Below are 20,752 nucleotides of genomic sequence, written 5' to 3'. Positions count from 1 at the left end.
TATATATGCGTATCCATATATATGTAAGTATAAGTAAATTTGTATATATATATATTTATTATATATATTATATATATATATTATATTATATATCTGTATGTATATAATTCTTGTGTTGTATATAAATAATTTGCTAATTGGAGGTACTCTTCTTCAACAAAAGGACATCTCTAAAAGCACTTGGACATCTCTAGACGCCAGTCAGAGAAATCAAATAGATCGGCTAACTATTAAGGTAGATAGAAAATGAACACAGAGGGATGTTAGGATCAACAGACGAGTGGCCACCAACTTGTCGTTGCCACACTGATAACTGAAATAAACGGCACCAAGAAAAAAGTCTGACACAGCAATGCTTCTCAGAGATAAGCATGAAGAGTGATTATCGGAATTGATACGCAGTTGCCGAAAATATATCTGAAGGGGAGCAGGCAGTCAATAACAGCGAGAAAGTAAACCCGTCAGCTGGAAGAACTGCGCTGTGATAATATAATAATAATAATAATAATAATAATAATAATAATAATAATAATAATAATAATAATAATAATATTCTTTATGGGGTGACGATGAGACATAGAATACAACGAAGAACAGACCGGAGAAGAAGGTGACATAGGATACAATGAAGAACAGACAGGAGAAGAAGGTGACATAGGATACAATGAAGAACAGACAGGAGAAGAAGGTGACATAGGATACAATGAAGAACAGACCGGAGAAGAAGGTGACACATAGGATACAATGAAGAACAAGACAGGAAGAAGAAGGGTGACATAGGATACAATAAGAACAGACAGGAGAAGAAGGTAACATAGGATACAATGAGAACAGACCGGAGAAGAAGGTGACATAGGATTACAATGAAGAACAGACCGGAAGAAAGAAGGTGACATAGGATACAATGAAGAACAGACCGGAGAAGAAGGGTGGGGACAATAGGATACAATGAAGAACAGACGAGAAGAAGGTGACATAGGATACAATGAAGAACAGACGGGAGAAGAAGGTGACATAGGATACAATGAAGAGCAGACAGAAGCAGAAGGTGACATAGGATACAATGAAGAACAGACAGAAGCAGAAGGTGACATAGGATACAATGAAGAACAGACAGGAGAAGAAGGTGACATAGGATACAATGAAGAACAGACAGGAGAAGAAGGTGACATAGGATACAATGAAGAACAGACAGAAGCAGAAGGTGACATAGGATACAATGAAGAACAGACAGGAGAAGAAGGTGACATAGGATACAATGAAGAACAGACAGAAGCAGAAGGTGACATAGGATACAATGAAGAACAGACAGGAGAAGAAGGTTGACATTAGGATACGATGAAGAACAGACAGAAGCAGAAGGTGACCATACTTGGATGACAACGAACGAAGAACAAGACAGGAGAAGATAAAGGTGCCAACAATTAGGATTACAATGAAGATAACAGATGACAGTATAAAGCACGAAATGGTGAGCATAGGATAACTAATGAAGAACAGAAACAGGATGAAGAAGGTTGGCAATAGGATAAAACAACGAAGAACAAAGACAGGAGAAAGAACTGGACATAGGAAATACATAATGAAGAACAGACACAGAAGAGAAGGTGACATAGGATAATCAACGAAGAACATACAAAAGAAAAGCAGAAGGTGATTCATAGGATACAATGAAGAACAGACAGGAGAAGAAGGTGACATAGGATACAATGAAGAACAGACAGAAGCAGACGGTACATGTAGACAAATCTCAGGAAGGATGTGAAGAACACAAATGAATACATGCTGAATGCCCAAGTCTAGACAGTGAAGCTAAATGAAGACCAAGAGGTAAGAAAGAATATTTGGACAACCAGGCTGATGATGTTGATGTTGACAAAGCCATGTATTTAGGGAGTGGCATCGGTTTTATGGCACAAAATTATTAATGGCATATATATGGATGAAAGAAACAAGAAGAGGAAAATACTTCTCAGTAGAAGAAGACAGGCAAGCTGAGCAGAGCTTTTTATGAGAAATATGTAAATCATTTTTTGAAGTGGAATCAATCAGTTATAAAGAAGCTTAGGAGATGGAAAACACCATATTATGTTTGAATCAATGTTTACTTATTAGACTGTTTCGCAGAATATGGAATGAGGAAACAAAACTTGATGATAGGCAATTGGAAGTCATAGAAAAGTTACCAAAAAAAAAAAAAAAAAAAAAAAAAAAAAAAAAAAAAAAAAAGTCACCTGGCTGAACGCATTAACTATAGGGCATTGCACTTATGTTGGTTGTTATAAGAATATTAAGTACTCCTATTCTCAAAAGGCTGGAGAAAGGAATTAATGAAAAGCTTAGAGATAAATAAGGCAGGAGTTGTTCAGATCCAATATTTGGGTAAGACGTGTTGTGCAGCAGTGTATGGAATTTAAAAAAAAATCATTCGGCTGATTACGAAAATCCATTTGACAGTATACACGACCAATATTATGAAAGTCTTGCGTCAGTATACTTTTCTCGATATAAAGTGGTTTCGGATCTCACAAGAAGCTGTAGGTCCTGTTGCTAGGTAACTAATTGGTTCCTAGCCACGTAAAAATATATACTCCTTCGGGCCAGCCCTAGGAGAGCTGTTAATTAGCTCAGTGGTCTGGCTAAACTAGGATATACTTAACTTGCGTCATTATGGCACTTCCATCAAATATGTAATTGAAAATACCAAGAACGAAGTAGATGTAAAATGAATGTTGGTTGGGTCTTGTCATGAGAATTTGCAGTAAATAGTGGGGTGCTATAAAGGAATATTATTTCATCTATACATTTTGCCCTTTTTTTATATATTTTATACTAAAAAACAAATGGTAGTAAATGGAAGAGGTTTAGACAGGAGTAAAACACCACATAATTTACCAAGCTTCTTTAGTGGATTGCATCATTTATGTAGAGGGGTGGAACTTGAAATAAATCTAAGACAAAAGTAATGAGGACAGAGTATGCACAGGGGGAGAAATTCATACTAAATGGATAAAGGATTAATGAAGCTGAATCTTTCGTATGTTGAGGAACCATGATATCTAGTAAAGACTCTCTAGGTAGTTGGTATTATGTGGAAGACTAAAAGGGGCAAACCAAAGTGAGGCGGCTTAATAAGACTGAAATTACCTATGAAAATAACATACTGAAGTCTAGTACTATATCTAAAAGGTTTTATTGATTGGAGAATAAAGCCTAAAGGATAACAGGATTCATATGGCAGGATAGAGTTAGGTCTGATGCTAAAAGGAAGTTACAGAAGTTCCATATGTAGACGAGATAATAATAAAAGCAAGATGAAAATGTCTTAGACATGTCCTTCGCACAGTCCCTGAAAGAATAGTATTTCATAGCGTCTGTTGGGCTCATGTGGGTGCCAGAAGAGTTGAGAGACACAGACCGAGATGGGTGAGAACTATGAGAAGGGAGGCTGGAGATGATTTGAGAATTGCGGTAGATAAAATCCCATGAAATTTCACTTAGGCCTTTACACACACACACACACACACACACACACACACACACACACACACACTTACCTTTGAAGCAAACATAATAAGATATAGTGTAATAATGTATTTTTTGTCTGTCCTTCTGCATTTTGATAATAGTAAGAAGGATATTCATGATGCATCTCCAAGGTTTTTAATTCTTTTATATTTTTTTTGTTCCGCAGTTTTCAAACTAGCGAGTTTTCCCCATTTTACGTCCTCAAATATATGCTGATAGTATTTATGATTATTTTTAGTAGTGGTGGTCTTTGATGTAATGTGGGTGAAAACCTAAGAATTTAGTCTTCCGTGCTCGATAGCATCAGTCTAAGTTAGAAATCTGTCATTTGAACATTGATCCAAACTCACGACGTCAAACGAACATGGATGAGATCAGGGCAAGTGCTTATTGATGATCAATTCAAGAGGAAAAAATAACATTGCTTCTATTTTTATATAGGTAGATACTCTCGCATAAATACATAGATGCCATGATGTACTAAGGGGTTTTCCCCTTTATGCCTTTAATAGAAAGGTATGACATTCTCCTTCATATCTTTTTTTTTTCTTTCTTAAATATCAGTATCTCAGTAACATGCAGTAATTTCCAGATAGCACTTCCTCATTTGGAATGCTCATGGGTGAATTTTTGGCCTTACGTGAATGAAGACTATTTGTTTCAACAGATTAAAGCTATTAGATTTATGACAATGCCTAAATCTGTGACCCCCAACTGCCATACAATTTGAGTAACCCCAAGGGCGAATAATTGCATACATAGCTGTGGCTCCTCATCTTGGCCCCATTGAAGTACTCTAGACTGTTCTTGTAACTTTGTCAAAAGACACTTAAGTGACTTCAAGTTGATATTAGAAATTAGACTAACGTACCAATTTCTTTATATCGACCCTGTTGTATTATTGTTATTTTTAGAGATCCGCCAGGTTTTCTTAAACAAACGGACAGTATTATTATTATTATATCAGTATTATTACTGTAGAATTAACGGAATTAATGACAACGAGAATAATCTCGACTTAGCCTCTCGAAATGCCATAAGGCATACTTGAGCATCATAAATGTGCCATGAATTAAAAGAAGAATAATCAATCCAGATCTTAGAGATAGAGATCGTGAGGGCATGATCTGTCTTGAGACTTGACCTCCCCTCTATTCCCCTCTCCTCCCCTTGCAGCCTCCCCTCCTTTGTCTGGCGACAGGCGAGATAAGACATCGGTAATAAAATGCTGATTTGAACTGTAAAATGGCCGTTGAGAATGACAACGGGTAGGGGGAGGAGGAGAGAGCGAAATAATCTAACCTTCTCTTGCGAGAGAGTTTTAAACACAGTTCAAGAGAGAGAGAGAGAGAGAGAGAGAGAGAGAGAGAGAGAATTACTCTGGCACGATTTATTGCCTCTATGGGTAGACGTCATTCCTTACTTCATCCACTCCCCTCCCAACGAAGAGAGAGAGAGAGAGGAGAGAGAGAGGAGAGAGAGAGAGAGAGAGATGGGGCAACCCTGGTATGTTTATCTTGTGGTGCGTTATTGATACCAAAAACCAGAGCCATAAATTGGCTTGCCCTTCTTTTATTCCGCTGCGCGACATGGCGTCACATCGATGAGGAGGAGGAGCTGATGTTCGCGAGATAAACGAAAAGTAAAAACTATTCCTCGATGATACGCAGCTCGGAAAAGAAAAAAAAAAAACCCTCCGATTAAATTGAGATTAGAACTCGTCAAAATGTCTCTCGGCCTCCGGGTCGGGGGTTGGTATCGTATCTCGGTGCCATACGCCATTGAACAAACGAGTCTTTGAGAAGGCGGTCGAGATTATCGGATGCCACAGGGGCAGATTCATGACTCCGATTACTTCGAACGAGTATTTATCACTCACACGTATGTTATGTATGTGTACAGCGTGGCATCTAGTTCTTGTTTAGACAGCGAACCTCTTGATAACAGGTAATGTACATTGGATTCTTTGCGGCGTCTACTTCTTGTTCATACAATGGGTTCTTGATGTGAGGGACGAGTCGTCATAAAAGTTATATATGGATGACCCTATACAGAAGAATGACATTAGCGTGAAATAAATCATGAAAGGGAAGCGAGATTGAGTTGTTTTGTCCACCTTAGAAAAGCATCACTACCAGATACTTCTCATGAATTTTTGTCTTCAAAAATTTTTTTTATTTAAATAGAAGCATTTTGTTGAAATTGAAAGGTTGAGGAAAAGTCGCCAAGTAATAGGGAAAATTCATATTTGTACAAACATACACACACACACACACACACACACACACACACACACACACACTCGTACGCACCTGCGGGCGCGCGCGTGCGCTTTTGTATGCGGAACTGTCAATAATCGTGACTTATGTTGTTGGCATGATGAGATAGCAGTTGTTGGTGATAAATCAGTTGACATAGACTTAACAGATTCCAATCTTGTACGGAAAATATTAAACTGTCGACTTGAAGCTTTTAATAATTTTATCACATTTAGCGCCATAGTTGAACTGTCAGATATATTGTCCGGACTTTTATCTTACAAAGGATCTCTCTCAAACATTTCGTATATCTTTCGTTGCGATGTCTGTCGTACTAGGGAATTAGCATATTTGGTTTCTGGTAGACTGTATTCGTAAAATGCCTTGATGTGTAGTTGATGATAATAATAATGTCATTTTCTTACCGTCCTACACACGTGTGTGTGTGTGTATATATATATATATATATATATATATATATATATATATATATATATATATATGTGTGTGTGTGTGTGTGTGTAAATATATATATGTATATACGTATACACACATACAAACACACACAGACACACACACGCATATATATATACATATATATATATATATATATATCATATATATATATGTATATATAGTATATATATATATTATATATATATATATAGTATATATATACTATAATATATATATACTCAGCATTAGCTTTATTCAGGTTTTCCTAGCTGTCACATTCATGAATAAATCATGGATGAATCCCGTATGCAGAAAGCCTCCACTTCATACACTTTTACTGAAGACCCATCTCCAATATGTTGAACACTCGCACGATTAATAAATAATGCAGTTCACCACTATGTCCTATGCACTCTTGTTCTTTAGGAATTTGAAGGCCTTGTCTTTCCAGTAACTCTTCCGCACCTTTTATCCGGGACATTTTATGTTTCATTCTCCCTCTCCCTCTCCCTCTTAACACATTGGAATTAAAGCACTCTTTGGCCAACTACCATTCTCCATTCTTCCCACACGGCCAAACCGTCACAAAGTACTATGATCCATCCACTCACTTTTACCATTCTTTTATACCTTCTGAGTATCTCCATATTTCTCATCCTTTCAATAATTGCACCACAAATACAATTGAAACCATATAAGATACTCATACTCTTTTATTTTATTCACCTTCAACATGCACACTTCATTTATTAATATAAGCGAAGAGTGCATGTTGAAGGGGGTTGGTGCAGCATTTATTTCAACCTCGGTTAGCATACGATCTGCCATCTTCTGACTCCTTCTTTTGTCATAATACCACATAATTCGTTATATTTAATCCATATATATTTGCATTTGATCCTGTATATATATTTAGTATATACGTATAAGTATTTTGATCCTGAAATAATATATCATCATATATATATATATATATAATATATATATATATATATATATATATATATATATATATATATATATATATATATATATATATATATATATATATATATGATGGCTGGTAAAATGTTCTGTAACAACAGAATTCCATCTAATAAAAGGAGCCCATAAAAACACCAAAATGTAGAGAGAAAAGTACTATATTTCAGAGACTGCTGTCTCTCTCTTCAGGTATATGAATGAGAAAAGTTTACAGAAAAGGTGGTATTTATACCAAGAGATTCGTCCACAAGTAAGCCATTTAGGTCACCCCCGCTGATTCATATACCTGAAGAGAGAGACAGCAGTCTCTGAAATATAGTACTTTTCTCTTCTACATTTGTTGTGTTTTTATGGGCTCCTTTTATTAGATATATATATATATATATATATATATATATATATATATATATATATATATATATATATTATATATATATATGTGTGTGTGTGTGTGTCTGTGTGTCTGTGTGTGTGTGTGTGTCTGTGTGTGTGTAAGCTTAACACCCAAATGTTTTTGGCAGGGTGCTTAAGCAGAATGTTTAGGTTGTACTTTCATGCTAAGCAACATCTCCGTCAACAACGATGATTTCCCTGGTTGTGAATGTTGACCACATACCTTAAGTGCTGTAAAGATGGTTAACGCCGAGGAGTCAAAATGATTAGATGGTTAACGGTCCGAGGGTTGATGGCGACTTAAGCAGGGTCTCCTTTGGTAATGCATCCGAGAATGATGGGTCGCTGACCCAGTATCTGATGGGTATAATTCGATGATGGTTTTCTGCAGCAGTTTCAGCGTTGTAAAGAAGTCTTAAAAGATGCGTCGTAAGTTTTTACGAAGGCAGGTGTTGTGGTAATGGACCAATTGGGAAGTCTCGCTCGCTCGTGTTTTGGTTCAAATGGCGCATGCGTGAGTGGACATTGGACAGGGTCTGTTATTCTGTTGACGTAGTTCTTGTTTGATGAAGACATTGAAGTGCCTGTGTGCGTTTTTGCATGTGCGAATGTAGTCTCTGTATGCGCTTTGTGACGTCTCAGCAACTCTTTCAAGATATAAATTACCATGCGCGAGCCGATCTACATCTGTAGGTGCCTTTGGAACCGTGACTTCCTTCGACCTTTTCAGAGTATCGACAGCCTTGTTGCGTCCGAGGTAATTCATATTCAGTGCTTCTAGGATATAACTGCAAAAGTAGGTTACATGCATCCCAGGCGCCGGGTACAAGCATAACTCTCTCTCGTACCTTATCTCAAACATTCCAACTTTAGGTCACTCTCCAGACACCCTCTGAGAATACGCTGATAGCCTGTATTAATGCTATTCGCTCCGTTCACTTTCTCTCCTGCATCCTGAAAATCTTCATAGTTCAGAGTACCTAAGTTATATATTAGGTTTTTGTATTTTGGCGAAAAATTTTCTATTCATCAAACCTAAAATTTCCCTTATTGATCTGTTAAGCGCAGAATCTTTTTATCTTATCGTGCCTTAGTTATAGTCTTTAGGTGGTTGCCCTACTCTTGTTTTATCATAGATACTAATATGCATGATTGTGGAGACATCGGCGTAGTTCAAAATGACAACACTTAATGAGGAAATCGTTAGTTTCTATATGAGTCTCCTCATCGTTAAACTACCTGATATCTAGTGGGAGATAGTTTATTGTTCAGCCTTTGGGCTGCTGTTTGCAACTATTTGTAACTGTTACTGTGTTTATACGATTTGTTGGCTGTATTTTGTACAGCGAATCTCGAACATCACGCAATAATGGTTTAAGAAGTCATTACATACTTTAAACGTTAATCTAGCTTTAATAAGCAGTAGGAGTAAGTTAATAGTAATCCTATCCCGAAGTGCGACACCCTTTATAGTGTTGCAGCTCTGTTTTGCATACTTAGAAATTTCCATTGTCTCTTAGTAGAGTTGCAGTATCAACTCTGCTACTGCCATAAGGATCCTCACTAAGGCATATCTAAATAAAATCAGTATTTTAAAGATTATATCCAGCTGCCCTTAAATTATATTTTCCTGCACTGACAGAAAAATTCAAGTTTAGTAGCACTCTTAAGTTACGTACGTAATCAGCTGTTTGGACAGGATGACTATTATGATTGATTTCAGTGTCATGAAGTCTCACTATTTTTCTTTGCCCCATAGTCTTATTTTCAAATACTAGCTTGAACTTTACTTCATGTCTGTGGTATATATGACAAACCACTCGAGTAGATACAGGATAGGACTGGACCAAACACACTACCTAGGATACGCTTCTTCCTGTAAGTTCAAGAACTACTTTCCCTGGAAATTGTTTTCACATACGCAGGGCTTCAGCGACAATCTTGGTTGACCGTAAATTATTTTAGAAGTAGTTCAGGCATGGCCGCATCAAATGCCGCATGAAGATTCTGTAAAACCCGACACCGCTTTATCCGGCAATCATCATTTCCAAAGAGCATTCAGTAGTCTTCCTTGCATATAATTACCTGTAAGCTGACTGATTCTCCGATGGAGAATGTTAACCTTTCCCATGTAAATAACTAGCTTTTCAGTGGAATCACATTTTGGACATGGCTGATAAATTCAGAACAGGTCTTCGTGAACTGAGGGTCAAAAAATCAATTGTACCTTTCAGAACTGGTTTAGTAACAGCCACTTAATCAAAGATATGCAGGCGTATTGACTTCACATTTACCATAAAGTAAACTTGTTATATATATATATATATATTATATATATATATATATATAGATATATATAATAGATAATATATATATATATATATATGTATATATATATCTATATATATATATATATATATATATTATATTGTATATATGTATGTATATATATCTATCTATATTATATATATATATTTTATATATATATATATATTTATTATATATATATCTATATATATATATTATATATATATACATATATATATATATATATAATTATATATATATATATATATATATATATATATATATATATATTCTTTTGCTGCCCCAAAAACACATGCTTTTCAATCCAAGGTCGACATTTTTAGGCCTGTTTTTAATGATCCTGATTTATTCAGGACATTCATGACATTAAAGTGAACTAATGTTGGGTTTTCCACTCCATCATCAAATTTCCACATCTCCTTCTACTCCGCTATCTTCCTCCTCCTCCTCTCCCTCCCCCTCCCCCTCCCCCTCCCCACCTCCCCTTTTCATCGAGGACCACCAAGGAAGAGCGTGATTTGATGAGAATGGGGGTGGGTGGGGGGGAGGGGAGCTGTTTGGATTGGGCGGGCTGGGGTGGTAGGGCGCGAGCAACGCCTTCAATACGGACTTTCCAATGTTCAATAGAGTCTTGGCAGATCAATTTCCAAATTTAATAAGATCAGCGCTTCCTTGCGTATTTTTAATTATTGGCACTGATAGATTAGGTATAATTCGATATTCTCCCTAATTCGGTTTTGAGCCATCGTCTTAGGAAGTTTCCCGAGGCCTGAGGGGCGTGCCAGAATTCCTCGTATGGAGAGCCTCCTCGGCCGCCAGGGAGCAATCGTTGAACGATAATCGCGCGTCCTTGATCAGGCAAAACTTACCCCATTATGAAGATCACTGTATAATTTTTCTCCAATGAAAGCGGAGGCGAAACCCATCTATGATGTAGCTTATTAAGTCGAGAGAGAGAGAGAGAGAGAGAGAGAGAGAGAGAGAGAGAGAGAGAGCCAATCAGTTCTAAACTGCTAATGTTGGAGTGTTGCTTTTTTTTTTCTTTAAAGGTTTATAATCAAGCAATGACCCGTTAAAATTTTAGCCCCTTCCGGTAATCATTGCACTATCCAAATTTGTATTAGTGAACTGATATTGTGGTGCTGTTTAAATGCGCATTGCTTTCAAGAAACTAACAACTATAGTGTTCTCTTGGGAGGCATTTCTTATTATTATGTCTGCGAAAGATTATGAAGTTCTCTCTCTCTCTCTCTCTCTCTCTCTCTCTCTCTCTCTCTCTCTCTCTCTCTCTCTCGACTGCGAGATCTATATGGAGTGTCTGCACCCATTTTCTTATTTAGGATTCATCATTTTGAAAAGCACACTGTTTATGAGAAAAGTCTTCGTCAAAATCTTCTGGAGGCTAATTCTATATGCGAGAATTCTAATTTTAATGCAGAGTTACTGTGTAGTATACTTAGATAGTATACTTAGGAGAAGAGTAAACAAAACTTCATTGTTAGCTCTCATTCGTACAGTTAATATTAATCATATATACCTGTCAAAGTGCTGCCAGTGGAAATGTATGAATTCATTTGTCTCCACAGTATCTCGATCGTCATTCTTTTTTTTTTTCTGATATGTTGAGGCGCGACTGAGGAATATATTCATGGTTTGATAAGCTGCCGGGGAGGTTTTATATTTGTCGATGTCATTCTCTGCCTCCTTGACGTATGAATAATAAATGTATATACTCCATTTGGCTCCTCTTTGTTATTTAGTGTTTATATATGTGGAACAATTACATGATTTGTTGCGGCTTTTATGTCTATTAATAATGTTGATACTGACGTGATCTTTCTTTTGTCTCTAATGAGGATATGCACTCAATACGTGATATTTTTCACAAGAAAGAATTTAGTGGAATTACAGTAATAGCCTTACTTTTTATCAGATATTGTGAAAGCGAGGTATTCGTTGCACATATTAAGAACTTTATTATTACAATTTGTTTTCAGTATACTGTATTTTTACACCTTTTTATCTATCTCAGTTTTGAAATCACAATTTCTTCGCAAGAAACATGACAGATACAAGGTAAATTTTTACATAGTCCTGATGTATATCTCGACATCAGAGGTGTTATTGATAACAGAGATTAAATGTTGCGTACCTACTTGAAATTTCAAGTTAGCTCTTTAAATCTGTGCACCACTAATATGCAGACGTACATACATACATAAGTGTAGAATGTATTTATATAATGTATATATAAATATATATACGTTATATAATGTATGTATATATATAATGTAAATATAAATATATATACTCATATATGTATAAATATTGTATATGTATACGTATATATATATATATATATATATATATATATATACACACACACACACACACACACATATATATATATATATATATATATATATATATATATTATATATATATATATTATATATATAAATGGCCAAATTCGACTCTTTGTCATTGTATGTAAACCAAAGGCCCCGGAGATGTTGGTTAGTCGGGCTGTAACTGAAGCTGCAGGTCAGTCATTCCCTCGTCCAGTCAGCGGGTAGTTGGTGATCCTCTAAGATTATCCTAAGGTCATGAAGGAGTTTCAGCACCTGCAGTGTGAATGATTCTTCAGACTGTATATAAGCTTGTTGCGTTTCTTTTTTAGTATAATTATTATAAAGCCGCGAGAATGAAGAGGCGCAGAGGATTCTTCTTATAGCTTAGTAGTTCTGTTCCTTCTAGTAACGGTTCTCAAATGAAATGGAGGCTATGCTTCTGGTGGTGCCTCTTAATGGCACCGTCATGACGATAGGTAGGTATGATTCCAAAACGGTCGATCTGTTTGTGCAACATGCCCATGAGGCTTTTGAAGGGGTTCCTTTGTCAGATGCCAAGTAGGGGTTTCCATGTCGCCTTTTAACCGTTGAACGGAGTGGTAGTATTGTCATCATCCAACTTCTTTCCTACGTATTTGATGGATCTGTTGACAGAGACATTCATGAAGAATGACCCAACACTGAGGGAAGCTGTTAAGTACCATTGGCTGTGATATTCTTATCTGATTGCGAGATAAATGATGTCAGAATTTGAGAATAGGACTTTAGTGACGGTGACATGCTGCTTTAGATGAACAGTGCTCTGGTTATGATGGCCTTACATTTTCGGTTATTCACTGAGAAAGGCTTCCTGTAGGGAGGGGCCCCTTTATTGGAACCTTATCATCCATCAACAAGCTTCCCTTCCTCGATGTCCTTCTTAACAGTTGGGAAGATAACTTTGAAACCTCAATCTACACACATCAAGGCCACCAATCTGAAATTACTATCGGTTTATGCGAGTGGAAATCATCAAATGGAGCTATTCACAATGAACTCGAGCATGCCAACCACAATAGTGGAGAGTGGATAGTTCAACACCCCGAGAGAGAGGTTTACCAATCATTAAGGACCAGTGATTAAAAGTAGGAATGTGGCTCTTCCCAACCTTCATATATTGGTGTGATGAAGATTCATCTGTCGAGGAACTCGATCAACCACCTTCAAGATGGTTTCATAAAGCAGCATTACTTGAATAAACACAATTGGGAGCAGGGGCAGAAATTTCTGGACTACATGAGAAATCCTCTGTGCCCGTCCATTCTCGGACTGCATTTAGTAAAGAAGGAAACTGTAGATTATCATCTTAAGGAGAAATAGTCATTCTTGTGACACTTGAAACGCTGCCATGACCCTCCGACAAACTGTGATGATCATCAATCGTACCCACTGATTGAACCAAGAGCAAGCAGGGAGTGTGTTACAATCCATTCCAACCATCATCTTCCCTTACTTAACTGTCATTATAGTACAATGCTCTGATTGGCTAACACCCAAATTTCTTCTTATAGAATGTTTGTAAATAACCCCCTTATCTGCGTTTTGTATTCATTTGCCACTGAAAATAAAACCATGATGGTGTTTAAATGTCTTAAATTACATTTAAATAGGGTATATGGACAAAAAAATGTTTTCTGCCAACTTCAAAAATTTAGAAAGAAAGTAATTGAACTACCAAGCTGCTTTGTGATATATATATATATATATATATATATATATATATATATATATATATATATATATATATATTATATATATATATATATATATATATATATATGTGTGTGTGTGTGTGTGTGTGTGTGTGTGTGCGCGCGTGTGAATATGCATATCTGGCCTCTCACTTGAAAGACCGGGTTCGGTCCCGATGTAAGTCAGAAATTTATTTCTGTGGAAATGTTCTTGTACTCTCTCTCTCTCTCTCTCTCTCTCTCTCTCGTCTCTCTCTCTCTCATCTCTCTCTCTCTCTCTCTATATATATATATATATATATATATATATATATATAATATGTTATATATATATATATAGTATATATATACATATATATATATATATATATATATATATATATATATATATATATATATATATTATGACAAATTTGACTCTCATCGGGATCGAACCCCGTTCTTTCAAATAAGAGGCCAGGATGTTACCAATTCACCCTCACAAGTCTTTAAGGAAGTTGGAATCTGAAAATTCCATACCTGAAGTTAGCAAAAACCTCAGGTATGGAGTACTTAGGTTCCAACTTCTCGAGTAACCTGTTTGGGTCAATTGGTAATACTCTGGACTCTCATTTGAAATACTGGGGTCTGTTCCTGATGTGAGTAAAAAAATTATGTAAATATATACAAAACACCACGTGTGTATATATATATATATATATATATATATATATACATATAACATATATATATATATATATATATAATATATACACACACATATATATATAATATATACACACACACATTATATATATATATATATATAATATATACATATATATATATATATTATATAAATATAGATATATTTAAATATATATATATCCATATATATATATGTATATCTATATATATATATGTATATATATATATATATATAATATATATATATTACATATATATATATATATATATATATATATATATCTATATATATATAATATATATAATTTTAATTATAGATATATATTTACCAAATATATATATATGCTATATATATGTATATATATTATATAATATGTTATATATGTATGGTTTATATTATATATATACATATATATATATATATATATATATATATATATATATATATATATATATATGTATATGTTCTTATATATTCACACATGTTCATGCTTGTAATTAAAGGTAATAAGGTTTTAAGTATTTTTTTTTCTTTGCCTTTCAGATGGAACTTGGGTTCTTGGGATAAAGGTAAGCGACTTCACTAGTTCATTTTTTACTTTAAAAATAACTTTGAATTTAACATAGTTTGATGGTTGTTAAGTTTAGTATCTCATGAATTTTATAAGAATAATTTAGGTGAGTGTTTAGGAATATGGAAATGAAAAAGCATTTCCTGGCGTGGTATTCAGTATCCGTTTTCATTCGCCAATATGATAAAGACGGAGAAAGGAACCGAAGAAGATTTTGAAATATTAGTGTAAGTCAAGCAACCTAGTGCTACGTTTAAAGTTTATTTATCCTTTGTAACTTTAGTTTTTAATTCGTTATTGTTGTTAACTATCTCTTGTTTAGAACAGCGTGTTTTATGATCCATTTTTAGTTTTCTGTAAAGGAAAACTATTGTCCCGCTTTTTCTGTCCACACTTTTGTCCGCCCTCTAATCTTAAAAACTACTGAGGCTAGAGGGCTGCAAATTGGTATGTCGATCGTCCACCCTCCAATCATCAAACATACCAAATTGCAGCCATCTAGCCTCAGTATTTTTTATCTTAGTCAGGTTAAAGTTAGCCATTATCTGGTAACGATGTAGGATAGACCACCACCGGGTCGTGGTTAAAGTTTCATACAGCATTATGCCGAGACCACCGATAGATAGATTTATTTTCTTTGGCCTTGATGATACGGAGTAGCGTCTGTACAGCAGACTCGATTGCGCCGAAGTAGGGCTATTGGTCAGTAACATCCTTTCCTGTTATAATTACGGAATTAATGAGAACTCTTCCCTCTCCATCGTCAAGTGATCAGTTACTAAATTAGGAATTTTATAGTTTAATGTGATTGATGAGTTGATTGGATGTTATGTGGTATGATGAGTTTGCTGATTGATTAGCTCAATTACATTTGATATGGGATCGTGATTGATTAGATCTGTATGGCGTAGACGTGCGACTCTAAGATGGTGGTCGGTGTGGAATAGAATTTGAGGCGTTCACAATTTTAAGGGATCCCAGAGCTCCAAGTCGCATTTTTTTTTTTTTTTGCTCCAGTCTCCTAGAAATATCCTACTTTACCCATGGAAAAGCGTACTTGCTTATGTAGACTTGAAAGTGGTCGAAAATCCCATTATATCTAACAAGGGTGGTGATATGCGTGTTTGAAAATGCCAGTTTACAAACGCGTTTTTCTCACATTTTTTTTTTCTAATCAGCCCCTGGAGACCCTTGATTATTACCCAAAATATATCTCGTGTCCAAGGAGTATGTGTAGAACGATATACAGAATTATTGATACTATATGGAAAGTTTAAATTTTTTTCCAAGGAAAAAGTTGGTTGGGTTTCAAATCCTATTGCCATTTTAAAAACTTGCTCATGAACACTCAATTGAAACTGTACAAACAACAACCATTATCTTTTCTAAAGCTGTTTATTTTTACGCTTGCAGTAAAATAAAATAAAAATATATTAATTCTAATACTGTATAACATAAAGTAAAAATATATATACTTGAATCGACGGCGGCTTTCTTGGGTGGTCGTTCATTACTTTCACCTCTGAAACTTCAAAAGTTTCAGTGTTTTGGCACCAGTAACGAACTCCCTTCGCACCGCGCATGACAAGTAAATTGTATAAAACCCTATTGACTGTGCTATTAGTATGTAAACTTCTTTAATGTAACATTTATCCTTATGTAGTTTCCTTTATTCGAGCTCTTTCATGATTTACTTGAGGATTTTTTTTTTCCTTTTTTCCAAATGATAATATTTGACGGTACGTTTAACACTCAATTCTCCGTTATTCGAATTTATCCAGAGAAGTTTTTTTTTTTTTGTGCTCCAATTAATCTCCTATTTCTCGAACACTTGAAACCATCGTTCAAAATTTGCACGCCAACTAAAATGTTAAAAATAAATATATGTAAAGTTCTCGCCAGAATGAAGGGAGTTAGGGACAAACAAGTTGAGACGAAAGCTAGCTACAGTCAGGTTTTGAAAAGTATTTTGTCTCTGAGGATAGAACTGGCACCTTTCAGCTGGCACTGATGTAATTCTCTCACTGTCAGTACCATACTGAATGGTCATATAGCACTAAATTCCGATGAGAAACAAAACAGAAGTGATTCAAGAAGGAAGAACATCCTAATCTTTATGAAATTGGGCATGACTAAGGAAGAATGCTTTTCACTATAAATGTAATCAGTGTAGCATCCATCATTCAGATTTGACTGCCATCGACTGGGATCCTTTCATCATGCTCTTAACAGAAAAGTCAAGATTTTAATCTTGAAATCGATTCATTGTCGCTTCCTCAGAAGAAAAATGCCTATGTGGTTGATTAAGTCTTCTGATACAAATATCAGATTTTGTGGATTTAATGAATGTCTGTGACTTTTTAAGAATACCCCTTTATTATAAACTGTTAATAACTAGTAATATATTACCTATTTTGAGGACAATAGTTGTCACACTACCTGGTAAAAAAAAGGATGCTCATTCAATCAGTTCCGGGCCTTTGTAGTCTATGAATTTCCTGAAGGCAGTTTATATTTAACTGGGGTTGGCGTCTCCCAGGAATGCTTAGACAACACTGCTCAAACACCTAAGCTGTATTTCCTTCCTGAATGATGCTAGGAAGAAAGGTGTATGAAGTGTAAATGTGTGCCCCTAAATAATTGACATTTTCTTTGATATTTATATACTGCTCTCACAAAACATTGATTTGTATATGGATCCACTGTTTTTTTGTCATTAAAGCTCCATTGTATTAAACTGTACACATTGTTAGCAGGCTGAATACATTTTCAAGTGTTATTTTTTTCTGTATGAGGATTTGCATGATTAAAGATTGCCTTATAAAGTCCAAGTGTATACACTGTAATGAAAAAATTATAGAATGAAGATTTATTTTTGAGAAATATTTATTCCTACTGTCATTTCAGTTGCTCATTAACAGTTAAAACCGGCCTTTAGACTGAATCAAGCAAGATATTCTGCAGTAATTATACTTTTCCACAGAAAACCTAAACCATTCACGTGGTTGATTGCAACTACGAAGGAGGGCGACGAAAATTATTTTCAAGTATGCATATTCCTTCAGAATAAGGCGGCACAATTAGATCAGGGGACATTTCTCGTTCGGGAACAAATTGTGCTCATCATTGCACAGTCAAACAACGAATCCCACATGCTTTGCAGTTTGAAATCCAACAATAGTGAAATGATAGTAGATGTCAGGCACCATCTAAATTTCGGTTAATTGGAAGGGTTGGTATTTAACGAATATTTCTTGTTATATATTGAGACCTATCAGTAAATGCAAAGAAATTGATTTTAAACATTATAAATAAAGTATGATGAGAAAATGGCACCCAGCAGTGTGGGAACTCTCACTAAGGCCCCGTCCACACGGTCGAGCTCTGCTCGACGAACTCTGTTCGATGTGACGTCAGAAGCACATACAGCGGGAAAAGTCTGACTTTTCCCGCTTCTGACGTTACATCGAGCAGAGTTCTTCCAGCAAAGCTCGGCCGTGTGGACGGGGCTTTTAGCAGCAAGCTACTACCAAATTACATTGACATGTTGCATATGTTAAGCCATGGAAAAGATAAATGCTAGATTGGTATGGTGCTTGGAACAATGAGGTATTTTGTCACCAGCTCAGTGTGGCTTTAGGAGAATGCAGTCAGCAACTGGTGTACTGTTGCACCTTGAGTCTTTTTTGCATGAATTTACTTACAATCAACATCATACGTCTGTGTTTTGGGGCTCTTAAAGGCATATGGTACTGTCTGGAAGCATGGAATTCTTAGGACTATCCATGTTTCTGGAGTGACCATTATTTATTTTAAGTTTTTTTTCAGTGGTTTCTTCTACTCTAAGGTCAGGACTACTTTGGTAGAAAATGTCAGAAAGAACGTGTTCCCGATGGTAGTGTGCTAAGTGACCTTGTTCTTTCAGTAAATGGAGTATCATCCATCATTTCCTATAACAATCTTCATACACTTTTGTAGAAGGCATCCTAACATCATATGCTAGAACAAGAATGGCAGTAGTTTGTGAGAATTTCAAATTGTTAATGACAAAACAACGTTCTATGAGCTCGTCATTTACCTTACTATTAGAAATATAGAATAATATAGCTTAGGCATTGATACCAGCGTCGATGTCCATTCTTTTCACGATAGAAAAATAATTCAATCAGCCTTATAACTTTCTTTTAAATGGAAAACGTATAGGCTACTCGTTTAGTACTAGCTGGGATATAATAGCACGTAGTTTATTTTTTTTAACGGTCCCATGAATGATTTCCAAGTTTACAATTAAGGTATTTGAATGGCCCTTGTATTGGGCTGTCGTTCACTTCATACGATATCTCCCTTTCCCAGATTTGGAATGCTGTGTTTGTATGCATGGATTTCTTTGACATGTGGTTTCCTCGCTGTATATGGCTGGATCAGGCATTCCATTTGTACGAATACTGTCTTTGGAACTTCAAAAACTAATTTTGAGGATGGTTACTGCTTGCAATATATAGATAGGGCTGACAGTACTGCCATTATTGTCTTAGTTTATTGTCTTGAAAACCAATACACCCGGGAATACTTTTTTTTGTTTTTTGTTATACATAAGTAGTACCACCACAGCCATACTAACAAACCGTTTTAGTGTTCATCATATACTTTGCTTTGTCTTAGAACGCCAAAATTGCAGAGTTCATTGAATTTTGAAATAACCCCTTCCGATGTGCTTTTTTTTTTTTTTTTTTTTTTTTTTTTTTTTGTAAACTGAGTTTATTTCAAAACATTAGCATGAGTCGCACAAAGTATACTAAGTTTCGATACACACTTGCTTTGGTCTTTTAGCCATCCAGTTTCCGGATTGTTATTCTAAGGTATAACTCAAAGTCGTAGAATGCACGATCTTCGACATTTTGAAGACACCACCAGGACCTAAATTGAGCTTTTTTATCCAGAGAGCGAGGCTAAGAACAAAGTGCTGCTAGCCAGAATGAATAAAACTTTTCTCTCAGGGTGATACTCTAGTCCTATAACTCATACTCTTCAAATTCTGTGGAGCGTTTACCAGTTTTTATTTTATTTTATTTATTTATTTATTTTTTTTTTTAGTGTTGCTGAAGCCTTATAAAACTATTAGAAGCCGTAATCGGAGTCATGGTAACGATATCAGCAATCCCTGGCCAACGTTAAAGCTTTAGTCTGTTAGATGTACTGTATTACTATATACCTGCTTTTATTTTTAGGGTGACGGCCTGTAAATGTCTAAGCATCTTTCTGCTAGTTTTTAGGCTGCCTTTCCCTGTTTTCCACATTTAAATATCAGGACAGGTAAAGAGTGATGTCTTCCTAAGAATGGAATATTGACTGATGAGAGACTTATCAGAATCTATGGCAAGTATCTACTCGTCCCCTAAGCATTTGGGAACCTAATTTATAACTACATCCAGTTCTTCATTTTCCGGGGAAGCCGCCCCTTTCAT

At 35.5% G+C, this 20,752-nt stretch overlaps 1 protein-coding gene and 1 long non-coding RNA gene across 2 annotated transcripts in view; both read left to right on the top strand.

Annotated features, from left to right (window-relative positions):
• The first annotated feature begins 948 nt into the window (after positions 1 to 948).
• On the top strand, positions 949 to 1,326 carry LOC135200489 (uncharacterized). Its single transcript, XM_064229138.1, has one exon. The coding sequence runs from the start codon at positions 949 to 951 to the stop codon at positions 1,324 to 1,326; it is 378 nt and encodes a 125-aa protein (XP_064085208.1).
• Positions 1,327 to 8,198: 6,872 nt separating this feature from the next.
• Positions 8,199 to 20,752, top strand: part of LOC135200759 (uncharacterized) — a 119,344-nt gene continuing 106,790 nt past the window's right edge. The window contains exons 1-2 of the long non-coding RNA XR_010311352.1: positions 8,199 to 8,376; positions 15,260 to 15,285. This is a non-coding gene — a long non-coding RNA (uncharacterized LOC135200759). The remainder of the gene's footprint in view (positions 8,377 to 15,259; positions 15,286 to 20,752) is intronic.

Source organism: Macrobrachium nipponense, chromosome 27 (assembly GCF_015104395.2).
Source record: "Macrobrachium nipponense isolate FS-2020 chromosome 27, ASM1510439v2, whole genome shotgun sequence".
NCBI classification, from domain to species: Eukaryota; Metazoa; Arthropoda; class Malacostraca; order Decapoda; family Palaemonidae; genus Macrobrachium; species Macrobrachium nipponense.
The sequence above is the reverse complement of the archived record's forward strand: the minus strand, read 5'-3'. Positions and strand labels throughout refer to the sequence as shown.

Excerpts from the sequence above, each read along its gene's own strand:
- LOC135200489 (XM_064229138.1), top strand. The coding sequence starts at position 949 with ATGAAGAACAGACGAGAAGAAGGTGACATAGGATACAATGAAGAACAG.